This window comes from Erythranthe guttata, chromosome 8 (genome assembly GCF_056151865.1).
Source record: "Erythranthe guttata isolate IM_541 chromosome 8, IM_541, whole genome shotgun sequence".
Classification (NCBI taxonomy): domain Eukaryota; kingdom Viridiplantae; phylum Streptophyta; class Magnoliopsida; order Lamiales; family Phrymaceae; genus Erythranthe; species Erythranthe guttata.
In genome coordinates this window covers 19955957-19983374 of record NC_142540.1, presented here as the reverse complement: position 1 = coordinate 19983374, position 27418 = coordinate 19955957, and the positions used below count along the sequence as shown (strand labels likewise).

The 27418-nt window shown below is 30.4% G+C and overlaps 2 protein-coding genes across 2 annotated transcripts; both read left to right on the top strand.

The window, feature by feature from the left end:
- Window positions 1-644: 644 nt before the first annotated feature.
- Window positions 645-22272, top strand: LOC148768759 (chaperone protein ClpB1-like). Its single transcript, XM_088822298.1, has 9 exons — window positions 645-1150; window positions 1435-1883; window positions 2004-2347; window positions 2427-2769; window positions 2855-3049; window positions 3179-3568; window positions 3672-4202; window positions 4313-4623; window positions 22221-22272. The coding sequence occupies exons 1-8, from the start codon at window positions 1015-1017 to the stop codon at window positions 4520-4522; spliced, it is 2598 nt and encodes an 865-aa protein (XP_088678424.1). The 5' UTR covers window positions 645-1014; the 3' UTR covers window positions 4523-4623; window positions 22221-22272.
- A 964-nt stretch (window positions 22273-23236) lies between these two features.
- On the top strand, window positions 23237-27074 carry LOC105970433 (chaperone protein ClpB1). The gene is made up of 8 exons (XM_012995255.2): window positions 23237-23549; window positions 23815-24263; window positions 24383-24726; window positions 24828-25170; window positions 25254-25448; window positions 25579-25968; window positions 26082-26612; window positions 26725-27074. The coding sequence occupies exons 1-8, from the start codon at window positions 23414-23416 to the stop codon at window positions 26932-26934; spliced, it is 2598 nt and encodes an 865-aa protein (XP_012850709.2). The 5' UTR covers window positions 23237-23413; the 3' UTR covers window positions 26935-27074.
- The last annotated feature ends 344 nt before the right edge of the window (window positions 27075-27418 follow it).

Below are 27418 nucleotides of genomic sequence, written 5' to 3'. Positions count from 1 at the left end.
CAATTCCAATTCCAATTCCAAAATTTTCGGAATCTAAAAATTCATTCCAATTCCAAAAGGCCCGGAAATTTCGGAATTTCGGAAAAAAATCGGAAATCACATAAGCTTTAAAATTTCAAAACTTAACCGAAATTTTCTAAAATGTTCATAATTTTTCGAAAATAAGAGCATCCACGTCGATAAAAGTAAAACTAATAACTACTAAATTTCAGTTCAAAAAATAAAATAAAAATAAACACAGCATAATGTCCAATAAAATTTCTAACAACAATTCATTATGTCAAAATCCTAAAACAAAACTTATAGATGTATTTTTCGGAAAATAAGTATTATATAATATATACTATTTATAGGTGTATTTTTCGGAAAAAAATCGGAATTTTTCGGAATTAATTTCGGAATTAAATCGGATCGGAAATCGGAAATTCCAAATTTATTTTATATAATTCCAATTTCAATCCAAAAAAATCGGAAAATTTCGGAAATCAGAATTTCGGAAGTCGGAATGAAAAAAGTTGTTCCAAAATCGGAACTTTTCGGATCGGAACCGGCGGAAATTGGAAAATCCATTCCAACTTGGACCCCTAGAATTGACAACAGAACATAAATTGTTGAAAAGTGACATCTTTGAAAACATATTATGTAGATGAAAAAGTTTAAGAACATAAATTATTTTAATGGTAAAGTTTAGGAGCATAAAACTAAAAAACTGTAATTTTCCACATATTGCCCGTATAGCAACAATTATCCGACCCGACCCAACCCAACCCAACGCATGTACAAATGACTTACTGTACACGAGAGCACACAATTTTCTAATGGTCCAAAACTATAGAATAACATTTTCATGATTCTCGGTCAAAGTCAAAGATTCTTTAATAAGTAGACAAAGAGAAACACAATCTTCGTGGATTCTTCTTCGAATAATAAGATCAAATTAGAGACTGTGAATTATTTGCCCAAATCACATGCGCTCGTGTACAAGGCGGAGTTAGGGTTCCGGCGGGACGACCGATGGAGGAGAATGCGGCGGTGATTCTGAACGGAGCGAAACCGGAGCTGCAGAAGAAGTACGGCGTTATTATTTCCGCCGCCGCTGTTGATCTCGCCGTTCGCGGCCTTAAACCCTTCGCTTCCGAACTATACCCCGGTTAGTTAATTATTTTCGCAAGTGCAAATCGTTTAGGGATTTTTATTTATTCAAACGCAATTACACAAATCGTTTAGGGATTTCTATCAAATCGATGATGATATAAAATTATTAAATTAAAAAAAAAATTAAAAAAATTAAATCTGCGCATTCAATTTTGCCGTTTATGAACTGAAGAAGCTATTTGTTGTGTAATTAATGTGATAATTCAATTTTGCCGTTTATGAACTGAAGAAGCTATTTGTTGTGTAATTAATGTGATAATTCAATATTTCTCCTCACAGAGGATGGACCACCACAAAAATGTGTCCGAATCTTGGAGGACGCATGCAAGTTGGTGCAAACGAAATTCGGAAATTTCGGTGATGAGATTGAGTTCAATGAGAAAGTATATGAGCTGGGGCGAAGCGTTGTCGAACTAATTGAATTATACAGGGATAACAGCTTCGATAGCCGATTTTGGGTGGATCGGTTGAGGTCGGAACGTGATTCCGCTTCGATTCACATGAATGACTTTATAACCAGATGGGACTTCATCAGAAGTCCTCTCTTCGGTGATACAAGTACTGAAAATTTTCGATCTTTAAGGGACCATGCCGCTTCTTTTAACTGGACAGAAACAAATCTTAACGAAGTGGTTGGAGCGGTCGATCAGTTTCTTGTCGATACACGACGAAGCCAAGTTCTTCGTTTCAAGTCTCTTTTGACAGTCGAGGCTTGTCATGTTGCCGTGGTTCTAATTTTTTATCCCTTAAAATTTGTTTTTTTTACCTTAGCTTGTGTGATTTGTCGTATCTCGTGTTTTTCATTCAAAATTACAGCTTCTATTATCCTGTGTTGTTGTTATGTGCAGGTAATAAACAGGCTCACTGATGTCCCGCTTACGCAGATTATCCCATCTAATATTAACAATCACAAGAAAAAAGCCATTGAAATGACGAACAAGAGGGTTGTGAATCAAGAACGCGTGGTTAATGAAATTTTTGAAATTTTAGCCTCGAAGAAGCCGATAGTTACGAAGCGCCCTAGGGGTTCGTTTCTCCTTGTGGGCCCCACTGGAGTTGGTAAAAGGGAGATTGCAAAGGCTATTGCACTTCATTGGTATTGTGATGCAACCAGTCTTGTAGAGATAGATATGTCGGAATACGCAGAGCCTCCAACGAAATCATCAGCAGCTTATGATTTATCTGAGTCGGGGTATATTCCATAGAATATTCCTTGAAGACTTTTGATCCCTATTATTTGATCCCTTTTGTATCTCTTTTCAACTTGATAGGTCAAAGAGCAAACATCAGCATCTGAGGAATCGTCTTAACGAAGTTGTGGCAAAGCGTCCTTATTCAGTTATTCTTCTAGACAAACTCGATAAGGCTTCCTTCGATACTGTAATGAGGGTTCTCCTTCCTATTTTGAGTGATGGTAGTGCAGAAAGTGTTGACTTCTCTAAGTGTATTATTTTCATGACTTCAAGTGTGGGATCCGATCAACTTGTATCATCTTGTGCATGCTATAATCGGGATGAAGTTCTTTGGAAACGATTTTGTAGTAATCCCCTAGAATTCTATAAGAACCATGATTGTACCTTCAAGGACAGCGATCGTGCAAGAGTTCTCATCGAGGTACAAGTTTCTCCATTTGTTAAGAATTTTGATGATTATTTTTTTTTTCTGCCTTAACAATTTTGTTTTGTAATGGAATTTGTAGGCGACAAAAATCATCGGTGCTGATTTGCTACTTTCACTTGATAAAATTCTTGTCGTGGGGATGTTCCACAATAAGAAGGCTGTTGCAAGGCTGTTGCTCCGGGAAATTATTAGAGAGAATTATGGAGAAAGTTTGGTCGTACATGCCTCTAATACTGCACTCGATTTGTTATTTCTCAGGGCACGGAAACAGCGTGTAAGTTGATAGAGTATATGAATTGAATCCATTAAAGTATAGGTTTCTTGATTCTGTTGTATCGTTATGTTTAGATCTCATTTCTTGTCTTTGAAGTTGTGTTTTTTTTCTTCTCATGTTTCTTGCCAGCTTGGAGTAGGTGGAAAGGCGATCAAACAAGCACTGATTAAGTACGTTATTTCACCGTTATCAGCCGCAAACCTTCTTAGTAATGTTTTTGTATGCGTCGACACATTTGTCGGGACATCGAAACTATCATTTAGAGCTCAACCACATGGACGCAGCGCGGCTGATTTGTACTTCAAGTTCAAAGCTGGAACATTTGACATATTTATTGCCGATTTAAAGATGAAGATGGAAGCAGTGAACAAGATATTTCACTTGCGGAGTGAATTCTTTGACTTATCAGAATCTGGTCAAAGTTTATCTCCGCTGAAGGAGTTAACATTAGAAACATGCGATCGGCTATTAAGTTGCTTCATGTCTCCTACGCCACAGCTAGTATGTGTAGATAAAGAGGTAATATTTATTTTTATTGCTCATATTTTGTTACTCGTTTTTTTTCTTTCCCTTGTCACCTTGAGAATTGAATATTTATCTTTTTATGTGTGTATGTGTATAGGTAGCGCCATACGATCTTCCTTCAGTTGAAGAGAAGCTCAAATTCAAATCTATTTACAGATCATTAAAAAGAAAAAAAACTAGTATTGCCAAAGCCACCAGTACTATAGTAGATGTTCTTGTGGAGATGAGTGACAGTTCATTTGATTTTTCGAATTCGCCACGTCGAAATTATATGTTTGAAGGTCTGAACCAAAAGGCTAAAACAAAGCTGATTGGATGCCTAAGCGAATCACTGGGCGACTCGTTTTTCACGTATATCAAATTAGACGAGAACTACCAAGGTGGTAAGGAAGGGAAGAAGTCTCTTATTGGTAAAGTGAAGGATAATCCATGCATGGTTGTGTTGATCGATGGAGTCGAATTTGCTGATGTCAGTTTTTATAAGGGTTTGCTGAAGATCTTCGATAAGGGTATTTTGGACAATGTTGATTTCCGGAGAAGTATTATCATACTCACATCGGAGATGGGCAATAAACGTAGAATTGCTGCTGCATTTTTTAAAGATAGAAGTATTTCTATTGTGAATCAGGTATTATTAATTAGTATTACTTTTTCTTTTTCGTGTATTTTGTTTCATATTATGTATTATTATTAGTATATTTCATAATCGTTTGTGAACTTGTATACATATATTGACAGGGTGTGAAAATAACAAGATTTAGGACTGAGTTGTTATACCGGTTGGATGGAATAATGTTTTTCGATCCGATTAAACCTGAAAACGGAGGCATTCATTGCGTGCACGGCAACAGTTACATGAAAAATTCTCATTTGCCGTTTTCTTCGTTTCTTTGTCGGTTGTTTGAAGCACGATTTTCCCGTAGCCCTTTACTTCCCTTTTATATTTAGAAAATTGGTATATTTATATGTATATTTTCTTTTAGATGCTACACTCGGTTATATTCATAGGGTATCTCCCCTACTGACATGTGACTTTTATTTAATTTGTAGTTCTAGTTTGGTTTTCTATCTTAATTAATGATTTGCTAAACTAGCATTAATTTAGACTTGATGCCTAGTCTAATTTATTTTATAATTATTTTATATTTAAACTAGCATTAATTTAGACTTGATGCCTGGGACTCTTAGTTATGCATGAATATATTTTCTCTGAGTTATACAATTCTGTAATTAGTTTCATACTTGGGAAGTTCAGTTCATGCCAGAATAGAATATGTTGATTACTGGTGTTATTCCTTATTGCTTAATATTTAGAAATTTATTAATTTCGATTGTGTGTTTGTTATTGCATTTATATATTGATGAATGGAAAGCATAGCATGATGAGTGCAACAATAGGTTAATCAAATAAAAACTAAATAAATAATTTATTAATCTACCATATAATAACAGACAATCTATAATATAATAGCAGACAAATATAGACAAATATATGAAATAAGAAGAAAAAAAAAAAACAAACAAACAAACAAACACACTTAATAGACAAATATACGAAATAAGAAAAAAAAAACATTCTTCATCATCTCTTCACTCCGAGTCCGAGTCTACCAAATATTCCCGTGCAACCTCCGCATTTTCAGCGTCATCACCGTCTATAAACACAGCATCAAACAAATCTATCAATTCCTCAGGAACCTCTCTCCTCAAATCTTGCACTAATGCGGCCACTTCTCTATTTCCTTCATTCTCGTCGTACTCTTCCTCATCCTCGGGTGCAATCTCTTCTTCCTCCTCCGGTGCATTCTCTTCCTCGTCTGGTGCATTCTTTTCCTCTCTCGGTGCATTCTCTTCCTCTCCCGGTGCATTCTCTTCCTCGTCTGGTGCATTCTCTTCCTCTCTCGGTGCATTCTCTTCATGTCCAGTAATGTACATAAAAGAACTCATGTAGTCAAGGGTCACTCTACAACTTGGACATGGATATTCTTCCAAGTCCATATTTTCAAGCATGCCATAGTAACATTTCTCATGGAGGAGATGGATGCATCTCTGAAAATGGGTAACACGAGACCGGCCCGTGAAATCCTCGTGGCAAATGCCGCAACAAGTGCACCGCTTGCATTTATCTTCCTCAATAGACATGCTGTCTTTAGTTGAATGGGATTTGGGATTTGGTTTGGTGGGTTTTAGGGTTTTGGAGGCCTGGTTTTATAGATTGTGAAGTTAGTTTCTAGATAATTACACAAATAATATAGAAACACCATTGTTTCCATTAGATAACTATGCATATATGCACACACACTATTGCTTCCATTAGTTATGTCTAGATAATTACAAACATTATACATATAAACTATCTAAAATGTTATATACTATGATTATATATATATATATATATATATATATATATATATATATATATATATATATATATATATATATATATATATATATATATATATATATATATATATATATATATATATATATATATATATATATATATATATATGTATAAAAACTATCTACAACGTTATAAAATGTTTTATGTTAATCTCGAATCTATTGTAAATCATTTTTGAAATGAATTAGAGATTGAGTTTGATAGCTTTTGAGAAAGTTCTCTACTTAATTTATTATCGAAATCATTTTAAACTTCAATTTTCATAATATCAAAAATCATTCATGGACCAATAATACAAATTCAAAATATTATTTTTTCCACAAATAAAAAAAATTTGATTAATACTTTATTGTCTTTTTACATGTGATATATATATATATATATATATATATATATATATATATATATATATATATATATATATATATATATATATATATAGAGAGAGAGAGAGAGAGAGAGAGAGAGAGAGAGAGAGAGAGAGAGAGAGAGAATCCACTATACTAGATTACCCAAGTTTCGTATTCGTCCAAAATAAGATCGAAACCCTAGTAACACCTTCCTGCACGTAGTTTTCATAAGGGTATGAAAAATGTTTATTCGGTTTTCAGGGATTAAACTGCAAACTCGGATTCCACTTCAAGAGGATTATATTTCTATAAATGTATGTCAATTTCAATAGACACCATATACAATTTAAGTTAAAGTACTTTATGTTTACCTAAAATATATCCAAATCCATAAGTATATAGAGAGAAATTAATATGATATATATTATTTCCAGTAATTGTTTATTTGTAAGATTTTTCAATCTATCATCTTAAAATATTTGGTCTAATTATACAATTCAAACAATTTGAGAGGAGGAGGAGGAGGAGGAGGAGGAGGAGAGGACGAAGATGAGAAGAAAGAAGACGAGGAGAGGACGAAGATGAGGAAGAAGAAGAAGAAGAAGAAGAAGAAGAAGAAGAGGAAGAAGAAGAAGAAGAGGAAGAAGAAGAAGAAGAGGAAGAGGAATGAGAATAAGAAGAGGAAGGAGAAGGGAGAAGAGGAAGGCGAAGGAGAAGAGGAAGAGGAAGGAGAAGAGGAAGAGGAAGGAGAAGAGGAAGAGGAGGACGAAGAGGAAGAGGAGGAGAAAGAAGAAGGAGGAGGAGAAGAAGAAGAAGGAGGAGGAGGAGAAGGAGGAGGAGGAGAAGAAGAAGAAGAAGAAGGAGGAGGAGGAGGAGGAGGAGAAGAAGAAGAAGAAGAAGAAGAAGAAGAAGAAGAAGAAGAAGAAGAAGAAGAAGAAGAAGAAGAAGAAGAAGAAGAAGAAGAAGAAGAAGAAGAAGAAGAAGAAGAAGAAGAGGAAGAAGAAGAAGAAGAAGAAGAGGAAGAAGAAGAAGAGGAAGAAGAGGAGGAAGAAGAAGAAGAAGAAGATGAGGAAGAAGAGGAGGAAGAAGAAGAAGAAGAAGAGAGGAGGAAGAAGAAGAAGAAGAAGAGGAGGAAGAGTAAGAAGAAGAAGAAGAGGAATAAGAAGAGGAAGAAGAAGAGGAATAAGAAGAGGAAGAGTAAGAAGAAGAAGAGGAAGAGTAAGAAGAAGAAGAGGAAGAGTAAGAAGAGGAAGAAGAGGAGGAAGATGAAGAAGAAGAAGAGGAAGAAGAGGAAGAGGAGGAGGAGGAGGAGGAGGAGGAGGCCGGGGACGAAGAGGAGGAGGAGGAGGAGGAGGAGGAGGAGGAGGAGGAGGAGGATGAGGAGGAGGAGGAAGAGGAGGAGGAGGAGGAGGAGGAGGAGGAGGAAACATGAATGAGAGGGAGGGTTTGTGAAAAAGAAAGAGAGAGGTGTGAGGGGTTTGTGTGTGTGGTATTAAATAAAGAAAAATGAGATTTTTTATGTTTGTGTGATATATATTTTCTTAAAGGTATAAATGTCATTACATATTTATTATTTAGGTGGCATTGACGGCATTGAAATGAGAAAAAAAATAGTATTTGAAATTGTCGTCCCCTTTGTTAAATTTGTATTATTTATTATGTAATATATATTTTGTACATTAACACTCGGTGTGTGTGTGTGTGCGTGCGCGTGTGTGTGCACTGATTGTATGATGAAAAATATATGCTACAATAATATAAACTAATGGTAGTGTAATTTGAATTTCACAGATATAATGTGGGATACCCTCATAGTTTTGAAAACATATAGGGATAGGTCCTATGGTTTTTCTTTCCTAGTCAAAAACCCAAATTCTAATATTAATTTGACAGACCCCCTGGACAAATTGAAATACCTATTTTGCCCTTTTAGTTACAATTTAAAACCCTAACCATCTTTATCTCTCAATTGTCGTTCTCTTCTCTCTCCCTCCTCCCACCGCCGTTTTCTCTTATTTCTCTCAATCTCGTTTTCTCTTATTTCTCTTAAAACTCTCGTTCTCTTCTCTCTCCCTCCTTCCATAGTCGTTTTCTCTTCTCTTTCTCAAAACCCTCGTTATCTTCTCTCTCTCACCTCCACCGCCGCTGCTCCGCCACCGCATTCGCCGCTACTCCGCCACCGCGCTACTCCGCTGCTCATATTTCGCGATTATTTGTTGGATTTGATGACCTTAAGTCGGATTTCGGATCTCTCGCTTCCCCTGATGTAAGTTAACACGTTTTTCTACTCTTTTTTTTTTAATAATTATTATTATAATCATTGGGATTTAGAAAACTGATTTTTTTTTACTTGCAAAATTATGATGTTTGAAGTAAACAATCGCATGTTTTTAGTTCATTTTTCGTAACAATTAGTGACGTGAGTTTGAATTTTGGTGGTTTTGTTTTGATTTTGGGGGAATGATTGGGAGGTCTGTGGCTTTTTTAAGAAATGATTGGGAGATCTATGACTACAATTTACACGGAATAAAAATGATTTTTAGAAAATACTAAATTTTAAATGTTTCCTATTTCCAATTTATAAAGGATTAGCAATATGAAATTTCTATTAAACTTAGATTTACTACGAATTTAACTATATAAAATTATATATGACTACAGATGACAACAGTCATATATAGTCACATTTAGTAACATATGGACATGTAGTACACTGTAGCCATTTGTACTCGACTTTAATTTCACTTTGATTCTTGGACTCAACTAATAATTTGTTTCAATTGGCTAGATTTTTTAATCAATTTCTTGTTTGATCGAGTTCTTTGATTGTTTGTGTATGTGTGCATTTTTTAGTTTATTACATCACATTCTAATTTAGAATTTTTTTCTCCCATTTGAATGACATGCATATCGTAATTAAATGAAATTTTGTATGCTTGGTGAATCTTTTAGGTCCATTTTTTTTATTTACCCCTTGAAAGTTATGATTTATGATTTTTACAATATAGTAACATGTAGTCATGGATGAGTTATGTGGGGAGTATATGCTGGTAATGTATATGTATATCAGTATGTGATAGTATGTGTGTGTGTGTGTGTGTGTGTGTGTGTGTGTGTGTGTGTGTGTGTGTGTGTGTGTGTGTGTGTGTGTGTGTGTGTGTGTGTGTGTGTGTTTGCAGAGTCAAATTTGAAGCAAAATTCGTTGTTTGTTGTTCAACTATTTTTCTTTTTCGTAGGTCTTGGTGTTTGAACTACTATGTAGTAAGTTTTTGTGGAGTGGACTTTGTGTTCGTCATTCAAAACAAGCCGTTCTCGTCTTGGAGCTGTAAACTACAAACTACATTATATATGACTATACTCGTATAGTCACATGTGGTCATATACATGTAGTCATATATAGTCACGTGTAGTAACATGTAGTCACATATATATAGTTATATATATAAAAGTCATGTGGTTTTTTTGATGCGTAGTCATGTTGATGACGATTGTGTTTTTCCAATTTTTTGTTCGGTACTGATTGATGATGATGATTTGTTCTTTGTTGATGAATATATGCATGTGATTGTGTATTTTGATCTATATTTGTTCAAGTTGATTTATAATATCAAGAATTAAATTTCATAGTCGGTCGACTATATATAATTATATAATTTTGGGGAGAAAAAAAAGGTACATGACTATATATAACTTTGCAGTAAAAAAAAGGTACATCTATACTATAGTCATCTGTAGTCAATTTATGTATAGGAAACTTTATAGAAAAAATATTTTTTTAAAATTAAAAAAGATTAAAAAAAATTAATCAATTAAAAAATTAAAAAATTAAAAAAATTAAAAACTTAAAATAATTAATATAAAAAAATAAAAAAAATAAAAAAATAAAAAATAAAAAAAAAACAAAAAATAAAAAATAAAAATATAAAATAAAAAATAATAATAAAATAAAAAATTATAATGTTTTATTAAAAAATCTGACAAAATGATAAATGCAGGTCCAAAAATGCTAAATGCAGTTGGCTATTATGCTGAAAATAGTTGGCAAAATGCTGAATGCAGTTGGCGAAAATTAAAAATAATGGCACAATAGTACTTTTGCCTCTTCAAGGGGTATCTCAAAGGTAATAATTTTAGGGATGGACCTATCCCTATATAATTTCCATTCTAGGAGTGTATATCAAATGGACCTTAAATATTATTTGATAGATTTTTTATTACAACTAGTACCTCACCCGTGCGATGCACGGGGATCAATTCTATGATCAAAATAATTCAAATCAACGAACTAAAGCATATCGATGATGTAAATCGAATACCTCTATAAATTTCTATATGAATTAAAAAGGATGTTAATGTTAACTGAAATGCTAAATCCCACACTATTTTTACCAAATCTTGCACATAACTAAAAGTATTTCTCTCTAAGATTTTATTTTCTCCTCTCCCACGTTTTTTCTTTTCCCCTAACTTTTTCACAAAATTACACACTAAAAACATCCCTACCATTCCAAGTTCGAATTTAACAAAAATCTTCACACGTTCAAACTAAAATAATGATGAAATTTGAGAAAAAAAATCGAATTTATATGAATTTGAATAAGTAAAAAGGTTTAATGAAATTGAATAAATATTAAATAAAACGGAACTCATTTTTTATGATTATTCATGTAAAAAATTAATGAATTTTGAGTGACTTGGATAAAATCATTTTAGAGAGAAGTTATAGAGAATTTGAGTAGAGAATTTTTTTTTATAATTTATGTGTGGGATTTAGTAAATTTTAGTGTGGAATTTAGGACGACCCTAATTTAATGTTAATGCTAATGCAAATACTAATATGCATATGCTAATGCTAAATATAATATTAAAGCTAATATTGATACTAATATGTTAATGATAATCCTAATACTGATGCTATTAATGATACTAATACTAATGTTAATTAATATTAATGTTAATATGCTTATACTAATACTAATACAATAATACTAATAATATTAATACTAATACTAATATTAATACTAATAATAATACTAATAATATTAATACCAAGACTAATACTAATACTAATAATATTACTAATACTAATACAAAGACTAATACTAATTCTAATACTAAGGGCTCGTTCGGTTACCTATATTGGATTAGATTGAATTAGATGAGATTGGATTAACTCCCTACTGACTAATTAATTATTTAGTTAGTAGCATGTTCGGTTTCTTGGATTAGATTTTCTATTAAATTTGTTAAAATCAGTTATTATATATGAATTGTCTATAAAACCACTGAGTTTACAATAATAAAATATAAATTTAAGGATAAAATTGTATTTTTTCTTTTTTGTCACCCCCTATTAAATTAATCTCAGGGGGAGGGGTGCTACTAATTTAATGAAATAGTAGCATTTAATAGCGGGTTTTGAATTTAGTGGCGGATTTGAAAAAGTGCGAATCCTACCAATCGGACATGTTATTAGTCTCTACTATTTAGTCAGTAGCACCTTATAGCGGTAACCAAACGAACCCTAATACTAATACTAATACTAATATCTTTATATATATAAGAAAGAAACGTTATGGCCGGCAACTTAAGAAATCAAAATGACATTTTTACAATTATTAATTTTTAATATTTTTCTTTAACTTTCGAACTATATTTTTCAATCATCATCAAAATTGAAACATAATTGGGTAGAATCCCTCCCACATCAATCTCCTATTTTTCATCCATGTATATATTGTAAATTTTAAGGGATAAATATACTACATTGCATTTATTTTTGGTACATCTCAACTTATTTGTTTGGAAAATAAATTTTACTACATAATACTACAAAAAGAACAAAAACAAATAGCTTTATAAAATATGAGTATTACATGAGTACATTTATTTGGAAGATGAAAGACTTATTTGTTATATTTGTTTGAAACTTAAAATATGAATATATGAAACAAAAATTATATATGAATATCGGTAATTATGTTTTGTTTTTATTAATTTTTGCTTTATTAATTGTTCATTTATATAACTACTAATTTCATATTATGACAATTATGTTCATATATTTTTTTGAGTGGTTTTCCATTATCAAATTTGTATAAATATTGATGTTTTCCTAAATTTTATGTATTAGTATAATATATTTCTTTATTTAATTGTTAATATCGTGTAATAAATAAATCATTTTTTTCACTTTTGAAATGCTATCCCGTGCATCGCAAGAGGGAAATGCTAGTTAATACGAATACTAATACTAATATTAATACTCGTGTTAATATATACTAATACTAATATATATACTAATACAAATACTATAATATACTTATAATACTAATGGTGATACTAATATACTAATTATAATCTTAATCATAATACTAATACTAATATTACTTGCATACCATATGATTGCCCTACATAATTCACATACGTAATTATTTAGTATCTAAAATCATGATTATAATACAATAACTAATTTAGTCGTAACATGCACATAGTTAATTTAGTTGTAATCGTGATGATAATACAACATATGATGTAATAATTGACAAATACCATAAAATAATATATTTTAATATCTAAATATATTCGAATTTATTACCATATTGTGTATTGACTATTTAGTATCCTTTTTGACAGTGTATCCAAAAAATAATAAGAAAATAATACACAAAATAACATTAATTAGTTTAATATAAAATAATTGTAATATGTGTAACCATCTATTTGTATCATATATGATTGTATTGATCAATTTTTTTGTAATGCTACTAAATATTACATGTCAAATACAAAGTGTACGTTTTATTTGATTCATAGTACAAATTTGAAAACATGCTTGGAACTCTTTGGAGACCATGTAATCCATCATAAGCATACAAAGTAGAATCAATTTTACATATGAGATACATATTTGTAATGGAGCACGATCATCATAGTCAAACTAACCTTCAATATCTATTGTATTGCCGATAAATGTCATACTCCTAATTCATAGATTGTTTTTCCTGAATGGAAATGGATATACTCCCTTCAGGATATATTGACATTTCCCTATTTTTTATAATTTTCTTTTCACTGACAATGTATTCAACATCGGTATAAATAAATTAAAATTAAATATACTTCAAAAAATAATATACTGAAATGAGAAGATATAAATCATATTATAGTTGTATGTCGTTACACATAAAAATGTATGATATCATATGTCTAATGCTATATATTAATAGCGATTACAACGAATATTAAATTACGCTAATATTTAAAGAAAATATTTACTCCACTTAATATGATTAAAATTTAATGTTGTAAATACTTATTTTTCGAAAATCTTTTCCAACGCTTTTATCAGGTAAGACAACAGTAGGCACTGGAACACAAATATAATATTAAATATATAAAAAATAGTATAACAAAAAATAACAATAATTAATATATAATAAAATATATATGAGATACCGACAACCAATGTCCATCAATTTATTGATCACGTCCTAGTTTATATATATATATATATATATATATATATATATATATATATATATATATATATATATATATATATATATATATATATATATATATATATATATATATATATATATATATATTCTCAAATATTATTGCATATGAAATAAAATTATTATTACCAAAATAAATAATGTGATATGCAAATACAATATATCATCCACTCCGAAGTAAGGAAGTTTTTCCTCTAGTGATCCATATAAAGATACATAATCCACATAGGATTCTTCTTTCTTGAAATGTAGTAAAATAATTATAGAAAAAACACTTCATATGAAACATGTGAATAAAAATAAATAAATTAAAATATTAAAATATCAGAAATCTTCGTGTAAAAAATATGTTAATGTAAAATATTAATACACAAATAATATATTCAAATTAATATTATATTTAAATATATTGAAGTTATAATTAAATTACGATTTTAAGTTGAAAAATATTTACAATGCATAATATATTCAAATTAATGATAGTATATTTAAGTAATTATTACATTACAATTTTATTTAATTTTTTTTCCATTTATACATTTATAGTGCGCTGAAAAATATTTTTATATTGAAGTGTTAAAATTAAAGATTTAATAAAAAATATAATGAATTATAGAAAATTTTAAATGTAAAATAAATTATTCAATAAAAAGAAAGTTGTATTTCATATCACGTAATTGTATTTAGTTAAAACTTTTAGTCGTTTGAAAATCAATGTCATATAGGAAACTCAAATTAGATCAAATGGAACAAAATTGAACAACGCATTTATTCATTTGAATTATCATATAATTTATTTTCAAATTACAAAATGTACATAACCGGAAAATTAATATATTGTTTACGATTATTCAAATAAAAAAAATAAACTAAATTTACATAATAAATTACACAATCAAAAAACAAACACGTTTATAGCAACATTTTGTATGTCACATTATTAATTTAAAACAATAGATTGGTAGGATATAGCGTTCACCATCTTGTCCAGTTCTTGAAAAATCTTTTTGCATATTATACAAATAATATTGGTGAGGTTCTGCAAAAAAAATAAAGAAAAAAAGAAAAAGAAAATATGAAACAAAATAAGAACAACAAAGATTAAAAGCAAGATTAACATTTAAAAATAATGAAATAAATAGTACATGAAGAACAAAAAAGAAAAACATAAAATAAAATAATAGTTAGTTATTATCAATGCAAATAGAAATGGATATTAAAAATTAAAAAACGACAATACATTAAAAAAAATTAGTACGACATAATGAAAAATAAAAGAAACCAAAAAATAAATGTATAAAACGTAAAAAATAATATGAACGAAGAAATAAAATGAAGAAAAACATAATAAAAACGAAATTCGATGTGTAAGAAATTATGAAGAACAACTAAAGATTCAACCGAAATAAGGAACGACGGAATAAGAAACGAAAACAATGTAATATGGAAAGGGTTGTGAAAAATGAATGAAAACAATGGAGTATTTATAGGGTTTAAGATGAGAAGATTTTTTTATAATTTGTTAAAATAGGAAATTATTTTATAAATTCCTTAATAAAGTCAAACAAATCAACATTTATTAAAAATGAAATCATGAAATTTAAATTTAATATATATATATATATATATATATATATATATATATATATTAGTTTATATATATATATTAAATTATAGATTCAAATGAAAAATTATGAAATATATTTTAATTTATTAATATTTTCATTTTATACAGATATCCCAATTTTTTTTATTGAATGGATATTCGAATATTCCAAACTATTGAAAATTAAAAAAAAAAAAAAAACCGTATTCCTTTATTTTAATATTAAAAAAAATGTTTTTTTCTGAAAATTATTTGAATATTCGTAAAAAAATTGAGTTTCATGATTTTTTTTCAATAAATATATTTTGAAATACTGAAAATATAAATAATTTTTTTTTTATTTCGAATTTATAAAATATTAACTTTGGAAATAATATATATACATGTGGTAATTATTTAATGATTGTGTAAATGTAAAATAGGAAAAAACTTAAAAACATGCATAAATAAAAATGCCACCTAATCAATTGAAGAATCCAGCTCATCAATTGAACTCCAACTAAGCAATTTTGACAAATGACATCATCATTTGCCACATGTCAATCATTGAGGGCATAGATCCTCTTTTTATATTATATATAGATTTGTACTATCTTCAAACAATTAATTTTTTTTCTTTCTTTTGTTGAATGCGAACCCGTGCAACGCAGCGTGCATGATAACTAGTTAAGGATTAAAGTCAACAAAGTAAACCCAACCATATATTTAGACCATATATTACCAATCAAAATTAAGTATATAATTTTATACTCTCACTAAAACAACATAAATTAAAAGATAACCAATCCTCCAATATTATTTGTGCATGAGAAATAGTTATACATTATAATTCAAGTTAAGAGTCCAAGCCCAAGTTCTAGAGGTATTTAACTATTTATATTTGAAAAATATATTTAATATTTTTGAAATTCTAAATCTAAATTCTAGAAATCTAAATTTATATTTGAAAAATATATTTAAAATTGTTAGAATAAAATATGTAGATACTTTAATTAATTAGTTCTAGTAAATGAACAATATTCATTCGATTAATAGCTACAATCAATTTTCTTTTAACTAAAAAAGAAAAGAAAAGAAAAAAACACTTACTCTAAAATCCTAGTATAATTAGGCAGCAAATTGAATAATTGTAAAACAAGTCAAGTGTAATACTTTTATAACTACATATATGGATTTTTGTATTTTTGTGTTCCATTAAGGGTGAAATAGTACTTTCACCCAAATTCATACAAGTGAACGTTAATTATTTTTTTCCAAATGAATTATTCCTTTCACTCTTCATAATAGTGGCTTTTGGCAAAAAAAAAGAAATTTGAATTAAATAAATAAGTAAAAGTAACATTTTATAATAACTATGGGTGAAAGTCGGATGGATCGGATCGGAATTAGCCTTTTCGGAAAATTTTCAAAAAGTTTCGGAAGTACAAAATCGATTCCAATTCCAATTCCAAAATTTTCGGAATCTAAAAATTCGTTCCAATTCCAAAAGGCCCGGAAATTTCGGAATTTCGGAAAAAAATCGGAAATCACATAAGTTTAAAAATTTCAAAACTTAGCGAAAATTTTCTAAAATATTCATAATTTTCCAAAAATAAGAACATCCACGTCGATAAAAGTAAAACTAATAACTACTAAATTTCAGTTCAAAAAATAAATAAAAATAAATACAACATAATATCTAATAAAACTTCTAACAACAATTCATTATGTCAAAATCCTAAAAAAAATTATAGGTATATTTTTCAGAAAAATAAATATTATATAATATTTATTATTTATAGGTGTATTTTCAGAAGAAAAAAAAATCGGAAATTTTCGTAACTAATTTCGGAAATCAAATCGGATCGGAAATCGGAAATTCCAAATTTATTTTATATAATTCCAATTCCAATCCAAAAAAATCGGAAAAAATCGGAAATCGGAATTTCGGAAGTCGGAATGAAAAAAGTTGTTCCAAAATCGGAACTTTTCGGATCGGAACCGGCGGAAATTGGAATTTCCGTTCCAACTTGCACCCCTAATAATAACTATATAAAAGTAGCTAAATGATGGAAGCTACAAATAACAGTTTCCTTAAATGTTATGTACATTCACTCACTCATTTAACTCAAGAAAAAAGGACAATATCACCCCAAAAAAGAATAACATAATTATGACGTCATTTTTCAAGAATTTAGATCCCTGGAAGCATGACCTTGCCATCTGCATTAATAGATAGATCACTGGTGAAAAAACTAAATAAACTAAATGACAACTTCAACTAAACATTTGCTTCCATTGTCGGAACATAGAAGGGGCTAGGGGGTTGTTGACCCCCCAAGATTAAAATAATTTTTTTAGGTATTATGGCACTGTATTTTTTGAATATTACTTTTAACCCCCCTAAAATTTTTGTAATTTTTTGTTTCTTCTCCATATATATATATATATATATATATATATATATATATATATATATATATATATATATATATATATATATATATATATATATATATATATATATATATATATACACGTATCATATTTTATATAAAAATATAAAATAAAATGGTGAAAACTTGTATAATTTGAAATAAAATTTATGAATATTTACATATTTTTGAATTTTTTTATCAATAAATCTAAAAATTAATATGAGACGATGCCATGAATCCCCAAAATATTAAGTACGATACATTATTAAAATAGTTTGAATTAAATTTTTTTTTCATGCTTAAAATACGATAAAATTATTATATATATGACATTTTAATTAAAACATATCAATACAAACTTATGTTTGCAATGTATTTTCAGGGCTATGCCATGAACCCCGAAATTTTAGCTAGCCCCCCTACATTTTCATCTTGGTTCTGCCCATGTTTGCTTCACATCCTTTATTAAATTCATTTCAAAAATGCTATTCCACTCATCTTTAATTTTTTTGTTTTTTACTTTATCATTTTTTACATTATTATAAACAACTTATGGTTTTCCTTATTTTTGATTTGAAAATTACGAAAAAAAATATTTTTCGTTTTTATTAAAAATATAGCAGATTTTAGAAACTACTATGGTGCACTATGGTATACTATGGTACTGTTGTATTATAGATTAAGTTATTATTAAATAAATCTTTTTTTCTACATAATATTGAAAATTACAAAAACAACGCGTTTTTCATTTTTTTTTAATTCAACCTACATTTTTTTTTAATTTAATTTATTTTTTTAAAAATATTGTAGTAGACTATGGTATACAACGGTATACTATGATTGTACTACAAAACCCTAGCAACCAACAACACCAATCTCGTCAATACCCTAGCCGTCAACGCGGCAGCTGTCAAACCCTAGCCGCCTACATTCGCAGCCGTCGCAACCGTAGTCAACTACGAACGTTGAGAAAACCTAAATTTACCATTTTTAACCAAATCAAACAAAATCTCTTAAAGATCAAGAAAATCAGATGCAATTAGTAAAAAATATACTTTCAATTAAATATCCACCATAACCACATCCCTCGCGCTGCCTCGACCTCTATAGCCTCGCCGCCGCCACGACCACCATAGCAGGACAACCCCCATCACCGCCTCAACCACCGTAGCGGGCAGGGGCGGTACTACATAGGGGGGGGGGGGGGGGGGGGGGCAGTTGACCCCCCAAGAAAAAAAAAATTTTTTTTGCTGTTTTGGCATAATATTTTTTTAATATTACTTTTGGCCCCCCCAAAGGTTTTGTAAATATGCATTTTAACCCTTAATTTTTTTGTTTATTCTCCACAATTTTATATAAATTATAGATATATATTATATTTAATATAAAAATATAAAATAAAATGGTTAAAACTTGTACTATTTTAAATAAAATTTATGAATATTTACTTATCGATCTTTAATTTTTTATATCAATGTCTCTAAAAAATAATACGAGACGTGCCATAAATCTCATTAAGTGCAATATATTATTAGAATAATTTAGATTTTTTTGTCATACTTGAAATATGATAAAATTATATATATATATATATATATATATATATATATATATATATATATATATATATATATATCATTTTAATTAAAAATTCGCAGTATAAACCTATTTTTTCATAATGTCTTGTGAACCTACTCGAAATTTTAGTCCGCCCCCCCTACTTTCTAATCCTAGTTCCGCCCCTGGTAGCGGGATAGCCCCCCAGCTCGTATCGACCATCACAACCCCTGTCGCCAGGGGCAGACCCAGGGGTTATTGTGTGGGGGGGGCTAAAAAAAAATTTTTGGACTAAAATGAAACTAAATTTGAAGTTTGGGGGGGCTAAATGATATAAATCAATAGATAAATAACATAAAATATTAAAAATTTAATAAAAAAAATAGGTAAAAAAAAATTTCCTGCAGGGGTGGAGGCCCCCCCAAGGTATACCTTGGGTCCGCCCCTGCCTGTCGCCACCTCCACCACCACAGCCCCCCGCTGCCGCCTTGTGCACTGTAGCCCCTTGCTTCGTGCTACTACTGAATTAAGAAGAAAGCAAGAGAGATATAGAGATGGAGAGGTGAGAGAGAAAAAAAAACGAGAGAGAATAGGGTAAAGTGTGAATGATATCAGAATTAAATCAATTAAATTGTCAAGACAATAGAGATAAATAATTTACTAACAAATGATATTTAACAAAAGGGTTGTCATAAAAACGAGGATTCAAGCAGAGGAGCAAAAGGGGTGGTCGAAAAGACGGAGAAAAAACAAGCTGTTAAATTTGTTAGTTATCAGTTGTTTGAAGCACGATTTTACCGTAGCCCTTTTACTTCCGTTTTATATTTAAAAATTGGTGTATTTATATGTATATTTTCTTTCGATGCTACACTTGGTAATATTCACCGGGTGTCTCCCCTAATTCTGAAATTAGTTACATACTTAGAATATGGGATTAATCTCAAAAAAGCCCATGACAAGAGCACTTAATTAAAAAAAAAAAAAATCCAATGTTTTTGTCATTCAAATATTTTCAGCTCATTCAAATGTATTTGCAAAGAAGGAATACCCTTTTATATATAACAAAATTACCATCAATTCATTGAATCTCAATTCAACTCCAATTTCATGATTTATACCTAATTTCATCAATTAACCAATTTTGACACTAATTTCAATTTTGACCTGCCACCACCGGAGACCGCCGGTCTCCTACGTTCACTTTTTTTTTTTTTCTTTTTAAAACTTTTTTTTATGAATTTTTTTTTCCGGTAGGTCAATCGCTGTTGACCGCCGGATCTCTGCCGTTGAACTTTTTTTTTTTTTTAATTTTGTTTTTCCTTACAAAAAATATTTTAATTAATATTATTGTCTTGGCTGCTAAATTATTGTCTCCAGCAGTTATTTAACTGTCGGAGACAGTAATTTAACTCTTAATTGACCATTTTTTTTCTTAAAAAAAATATTTTAATTAATACTACTGTTTTGGCTACTAAATTACTAGCTTCAGCAGTTATTTAACTGTCGGAGACAATAATTTAACAGTTAGTTGACTTTTTTTTTCTTAAAAAAATATTTTAATTAATATTACAGTCTTTGCTGCTAAATTACTGTCTCAGCGGTTATTTAACTGTCGGAGACAATAGTTTAACTGTTAATTGACTTTTTTTTTTTTAATTTTGTTTTTTCTTAAAAAAAGTTATTTTAATTAATATTATTGTCTTGGCTGCTGATCTCCAACAGTAATTTAACTGAGACAGTAATATTACTGTATTAATTAATTTTATCGTTTTGGCTCGCATTTTTATTGTCTCCGACTGTAATATTACCGTCTCATGCAATAATATTACTGTTTGGGATAGTAATATTAGTAATATTACTGTTCAGGAAAATAATATTCATAATATTATTGTCTGAGACAGTAATTTATCAGCCAAGACAAAAATATTAATTAAAATATTTTTTTTATTTGAATTTAAAAAAAAAATCCAAAAAAAAGAAGGTTAACGTCGGAGATCGGCCGGAAAATAATTTCAGAAAAAAAAAAGTCAATGTTGGAGAACCGCCCGGTCAACGCCGAAATTTGGCCGAAAAAATAAATTCAGAAAAAAAAATCAAAAAAATTATTAAAATGAGTGTTAATGTGATATATTCGTCTAAATCCGGTGTCAATGTGTAATATTATGGAAGTTAGAGTATAATGGATGGAATTGATAAAAAATATATTATGGAGGGTATTTTAGACTAAACATGAGATGGGTTTATTTGAAAGATTGTTTTTTTTTTTACCAATGTGTATTTAAGTCCCTTGTCATGTCTTTTTTTGGCATTTGCCCTATAATATGTTATTGATTACTGGTGTTATTCTAAATATTAATTAGAGTAAATTACAAACATCCCTTGAGGTATGGCCAATTTACGAAAAAAAACCCTATTGTTTGGATAATTACGTCTAGCCTCTTAACTATGATTTTTTCTTGCATCTCCACTCTTATGGTGTCAAATTCAACCTAACCATTTAGATTTCGTGGAATGTGCTTTAGTTTGTACTTGTTTTGTGTAAAAATACAGCTTCTGATGCAGTATAATCTGATATATACAAGCCAAAAAACACATATTATGATCATTATGCTTCAAAATTTGGAGTTCGAATGAGATAAAACGGATAGAAAATTGATAATATTCCATATCATCTCAAAGATTCCACTAAATTTGAAATCACAAGGGTGGACGTGTAAGAAGATTTATAGTTGAGAGGGTGGTTGTAATTATCCAAACAAGAGAGGGTTTTTGTAATTTAACCATACCTCTAGAGTAGTTGTAATTTACCCTATTAATTAATATTAATTAGAAATTGAGCTTATGCCTAATAAACCATTTCTTATTACCATCTCAATAATATTGTATTCTAGTAATAATATTTTGTTTACATTAAGAAGTTGATTCAGTTATTAATGATAACTCCTTAATTTATATCCTCGATGATTTCGACTGTGTGTGTTTATTATTGTGGCGAAAAAAATAATTACATAGTAATTACTAATTGAATTAGTTATAAAATAACCGAATAATTAGCATTTGTTTTCACTTATAATCCCTATATATATACATACAGATATATATACATACAGAGATGCATGAGATATTAATTAACTCGGTCGGATATTTAAGAATAATAAACAACAATCATTTTCCAATTACAGTTCAGGATTAGAAAAATTCTATTAATTTAGTAAATTATTAAATTATCGAATTTATAATTTAACACGTTTTTACTGAGTCGAGACCAAGAGAAGTTATTATGTAGTCTGAGGTTATTAATTATGAGTATTAATATATTGATGTTCTATTGTAGTTTTTCTACAGTATATTATTAACTTAAAATATGAAAATACCATAATGAACCCGAATAAAATATATTCCATTCACTTAAAATAAGTTGTGCAAGGACTTGTTCCAAACTTTTCTTAAATACAAGTTCGATTTTTTTAAGATAAATGTAAAAAAAAAGTATAAAACTTAATTTCAAAAATTACATTCTTCATTCCTTAAGTTTGCATCGATTTATATTTATTCTCCATTTTTACAAAAAAAATATAGTTGGTCTCTATTTTTTCAATAACTTAATAATTTTAGTCATTTTCAATTAAGATGGTGATAGCCACATGATTGATTCCGTTAGTACGAACGGAAAATTTACGAAAATGATTCACAATGGTGAGTTTTTGAAACATAAGGGATCAAATATATTTTTTTATAAACATAAATGACCAAATATGTAATTAGTGTAAATTTGAGGGGTGAAAAATAATTTTCCCAAACTGAACTGTAGAATAACATTTTCATGATTCTCGGTCAAAGTCAAAGATTCTTTCTAAGTAGAGAAGAAAAACACAATCTTCATGGATTCTTCGAATAATAAGATCAAATTAGAGACTGTGAATTATTTGCCCAAATCACATGTGCTCGTGTACAAGGCGGAGTTAGGGTTCCGGCGGGACGACCGATGGAGGAGAATGCGGCGGTGATTCTGAACGGAGCGAAACCGGAGCTGCAGAAGAAGTACGGCGTTATTATTTCCGCCGCCGCTGTTGATCTCGCCGTTCGCGGCCTTAAACCCTTCTTTTCCGAACTATACCCCGGTTAGTTAATTATTTTCACAAGCATTTGGTATTGTAACTGCAAATCGTTTGGGGATTTCTAATTATTCAAACACAATTACACAATCGATGATGATGATGATGATGATGATGATGATGATGATGATGATGATGATGATGATGATGATGATGATGATGAAACAAAAAAAATAAAAAAAAAAATCTGCGAATTCAATTTTGCCGTTTATGAACAGAAGAAGCTATTTGGTGTGTAATTAATGTGATAATATACTCTTTATTCTCACAGAGGATGGACCACCACAAAAATGTGTCCGAATCTTGGAGGACGCATGCAAGTTGGTGCAAACGAAATTCGGAAATTTCGGTGATGAGATTGAGTTCAATGAGAAAGTATATGAGCTGGGGCGAAGCGTTGTCGAACTAATTGAATTATACAGGGATAACAGCTTCGATAGCCGATTTTGGGTGGATCGGTTGAGGTCGGAACGTGATTCCGCTTCGATTCACATGAATGACTTTATAACCAGATGGGACTTCATCAGAAGTCCTCTCTTCGGTGATACAAGTACTGAAAATTTTCGATCTTTAAGGGACCATGCCGCTTCTTTTAACTGGACAGAAACAAATCTTAACGAAGTGGTTGGAGCGGTCGATCAGTTTCTTGTCGATACACGACGAAGCCAAGTTCTTCGTTTCAAGTCTCTTTTGACAGTCGAGGCTTGTCATGTTGCCGTGGTTCTAATTTTTTATCCCTTAAAATTTGTTTTTTTTACCTTAGCTTGTGTGATTTGTCGTATCTCGTGTTTTTCATTCAAAATGCAGCTTCTATTATCCTGTGTTGTTGTTATGTGCAGGTAATAAGCAGGCTCACTGACGTCCCGCTTACGCAGATTATCCCATCCAATATTAACAATCACAAGAAAAAAGCCATTGAAATGACGAACAAGAGGGTTGTCAATCAAGAACGCGTGGTTAATGAAATTTTTGAAATTTTAGCCTCGAAGAAGCCGATTGTTACGAAGCGCCCTAGGGGTTCGTTTCTCCTTGTGGGCCCCACTGGAGCTGGTAAAAGGGAGATTGCAAAGGCTGTTGCACTTCATTGGTATTGTGATGCAACTAGGCTTGTAGAGATAGATATGTCGGAATACGCAGAGCCTCCAATGAAATCTTCACCAACTGATGATTTATCTGAGTCGGGGTATATTCCATAGAATATTCCTTAAAGACTTTTGATCCCTATTGTTTGATCCTTTTTGTATCTCTCATGCTTGTTGCAACTCTGTTTTTTCAACTTGATAGGTCAAAGAGCAAACATCAGCATCTGAGGAATCGTCTTAACGAAGTTGTGGCAAATCGTCCTTATTCAGTTATTCTTCTAGACAAAATCGATAAGGTTTCCTTCGATACTGTAACAAGGGTTCTCCTTCCTATTTTGAGTGATGGTAGTGCAGAAAGTGTTGACTTCTCTAAGTGTATTATTTTCATGACTTCAAGTGTGGGATCCGATCAACTTGTATCATCTTGTACATGCTATAATCGGGACGAAGTTCTTTGGAAACGATTTGGTAGTAATCCCCTAGAATTCTATAAGAACCATGATTGTACCTTCAAGGACAGCGATCGTGCAAGAGTTCTCATCGAGGTACAAGTTTCTCCATTTGTTAAGAATTTTGATGATTATGTTTTTTCTGCCTTAACAATTTTGTTTTCTAATGAAATTTGTAGGCGACAAAAATCATCGGTGCTGATTTGCTACTTTCACTTGATAAAATTCTTGTCGTGGGGATGTTCCACAATAAGAAGGCTGTTGCAAGGCTGTTGCTCCGGGAAATTATTAGAGAGATTTATGGAGAAAGTTTGGTCGTACATGCCTCTAATACTGCACTCGATTTGTTATTTCTCAGGTCACGGAAACAGCGTGTAAGTTGATAGAGTATATGAATTGAATCCATTAAAGTATAGGTTTCTTGATTCTGTTGTATTGATATTTTTAGATCTCATTTCTTGTCTTTGAAGTTGTGTTTTTTTTTCTTCTCATGTTTCTTGCCAGCTTGGAGTAGGTGGAAAGGGTATCAAAGCAGCACTGATTAAGTACATTATTTCACCGTTATCAGCCGCAAAACTTCTTAGTACTGTTTTTGTATGCCTCGACACATTTGTCGGGACATCGAAACTATCATTGAGAGATCAACCACATGGACGCAGCGCGGCTGATTTGTACTTCAAGTTCAAAGTTGGAACATTTGACATATTTATTGCCGATTTAAAGATGAAGATGGAAGCAGTGAACAAGATATTTCACTTGCGGAGTGAATTCTTTGACTTATCAGAATCTGGTCAAAGTTTATCTCCGCTGAAGGAGTTAACGTTAGAAACATGCGATCGGCTATTAAGTTGCTTCATGTCTCCTACGCCACAGCTAGTATGTGTAGATAAAGAGGTAATATTTATTTTTATTGCTCATATTTTGTTACTCGTTTTTCTTTTATTTCCCTCATCACCTTGAGAATTGAATATTTATCTTTGAATGTATGTATGTATGTATGTATATAGGTAGCGCCATGCGATCTTCCTTCAGTTGAAGAGAAGGTCAAATTCAAATCGATTTACAGAGCATTAAAAAGAAAAAAAACTAGTATTGCTAAAGCCACCAGTACTATAGTAGATGTTCTTGTGGAGATGAGTGACAGTTCATTTGATTTTTCGAATTCGCCACGTAGAAACTATATGTTTGAAGGTCTGAACCAAAAGGCTAAAACAAAGCTGATTGGATGCCTAAGCGAATCACTGGGCGACTCGTTTTTCACGTATATCAAATTAGACGAGAACTACCAAGGTGGTAAGGAAGGGAAGAAGTCTCTTATCGGTAAAGTGAAGGATAATCCATGCATGGTTGTGTTGATCGATGGAGTCGAATTTGCTGATGTCATTTTTTATAAGGGTTTGCTGAAGATCTTCGATAAGGGTATTTTGGACAGTGTTGATTTCCGGAGAAGTATCATCGTACTCACATCGGAGATGGGCAATAAACGTAGAATTGCTGCTGCATTTTTTAAAGATAGAAGTATTTCTATTGTGAATCAGGTATTATTAATTACTATTACTTTTTCTTTTTCGTGTATTTTCTTCATATTATGTATTATTAATATTATTATATTTCATAATCGGTTGTGAACTTTTATACATATATTGGCAGGGTGTGAAAAGAACAAGATTTAGGACTGAGTTGTTGTACCGGTTGGATGGAATAATGTTCTTCGATCCGGTTAAACCTGAAAACGGAGTCATTCATTGCGTGCACGCCAATAGCTACATGAAAAATTCCCATTTGCCGTTATCTACGTTTCTTTGTCAGTTGTTTGAACCACGATTTTCCCGTAGCCCTTTACTTCCCTTTTATATTTAGAAATTGGTATATTTATATGTATATTTTTTTTCGAAGCTACACTCGGTTATATTCACCGGGTGTCTCCCCACCCGTCATGTGACTTTTATTTAATTTGTAATTCTAGTTTGATTTTCTATCCAAATTAATGATTTACTAAACTTAGGGATGCTTAGTCTAATTTATTTTATAATTATTTTATATTTAAACTAGCATTAATTTAGACTTGATGCCTGGGACTCTTAGTTATGCATGAATATATTATGTCTGAGTTATAGAATTCTGTAATTAGTTTCATACTTGGGAAGTTCAGTTCATGTCAGAATATGTTGATTACTGGTGTTATTCCTTATTATTTAATATTTAGAAATTTATTAATTTCGATTGTGTGTTTGTTATTGCATTTATATATTGATGAATGGAAAGCATAGCATGATGAGTGCAACAATAGGTTAATCAAATAAAAACTAAATAAATAATTTATTAATCTACCATATAATAACAG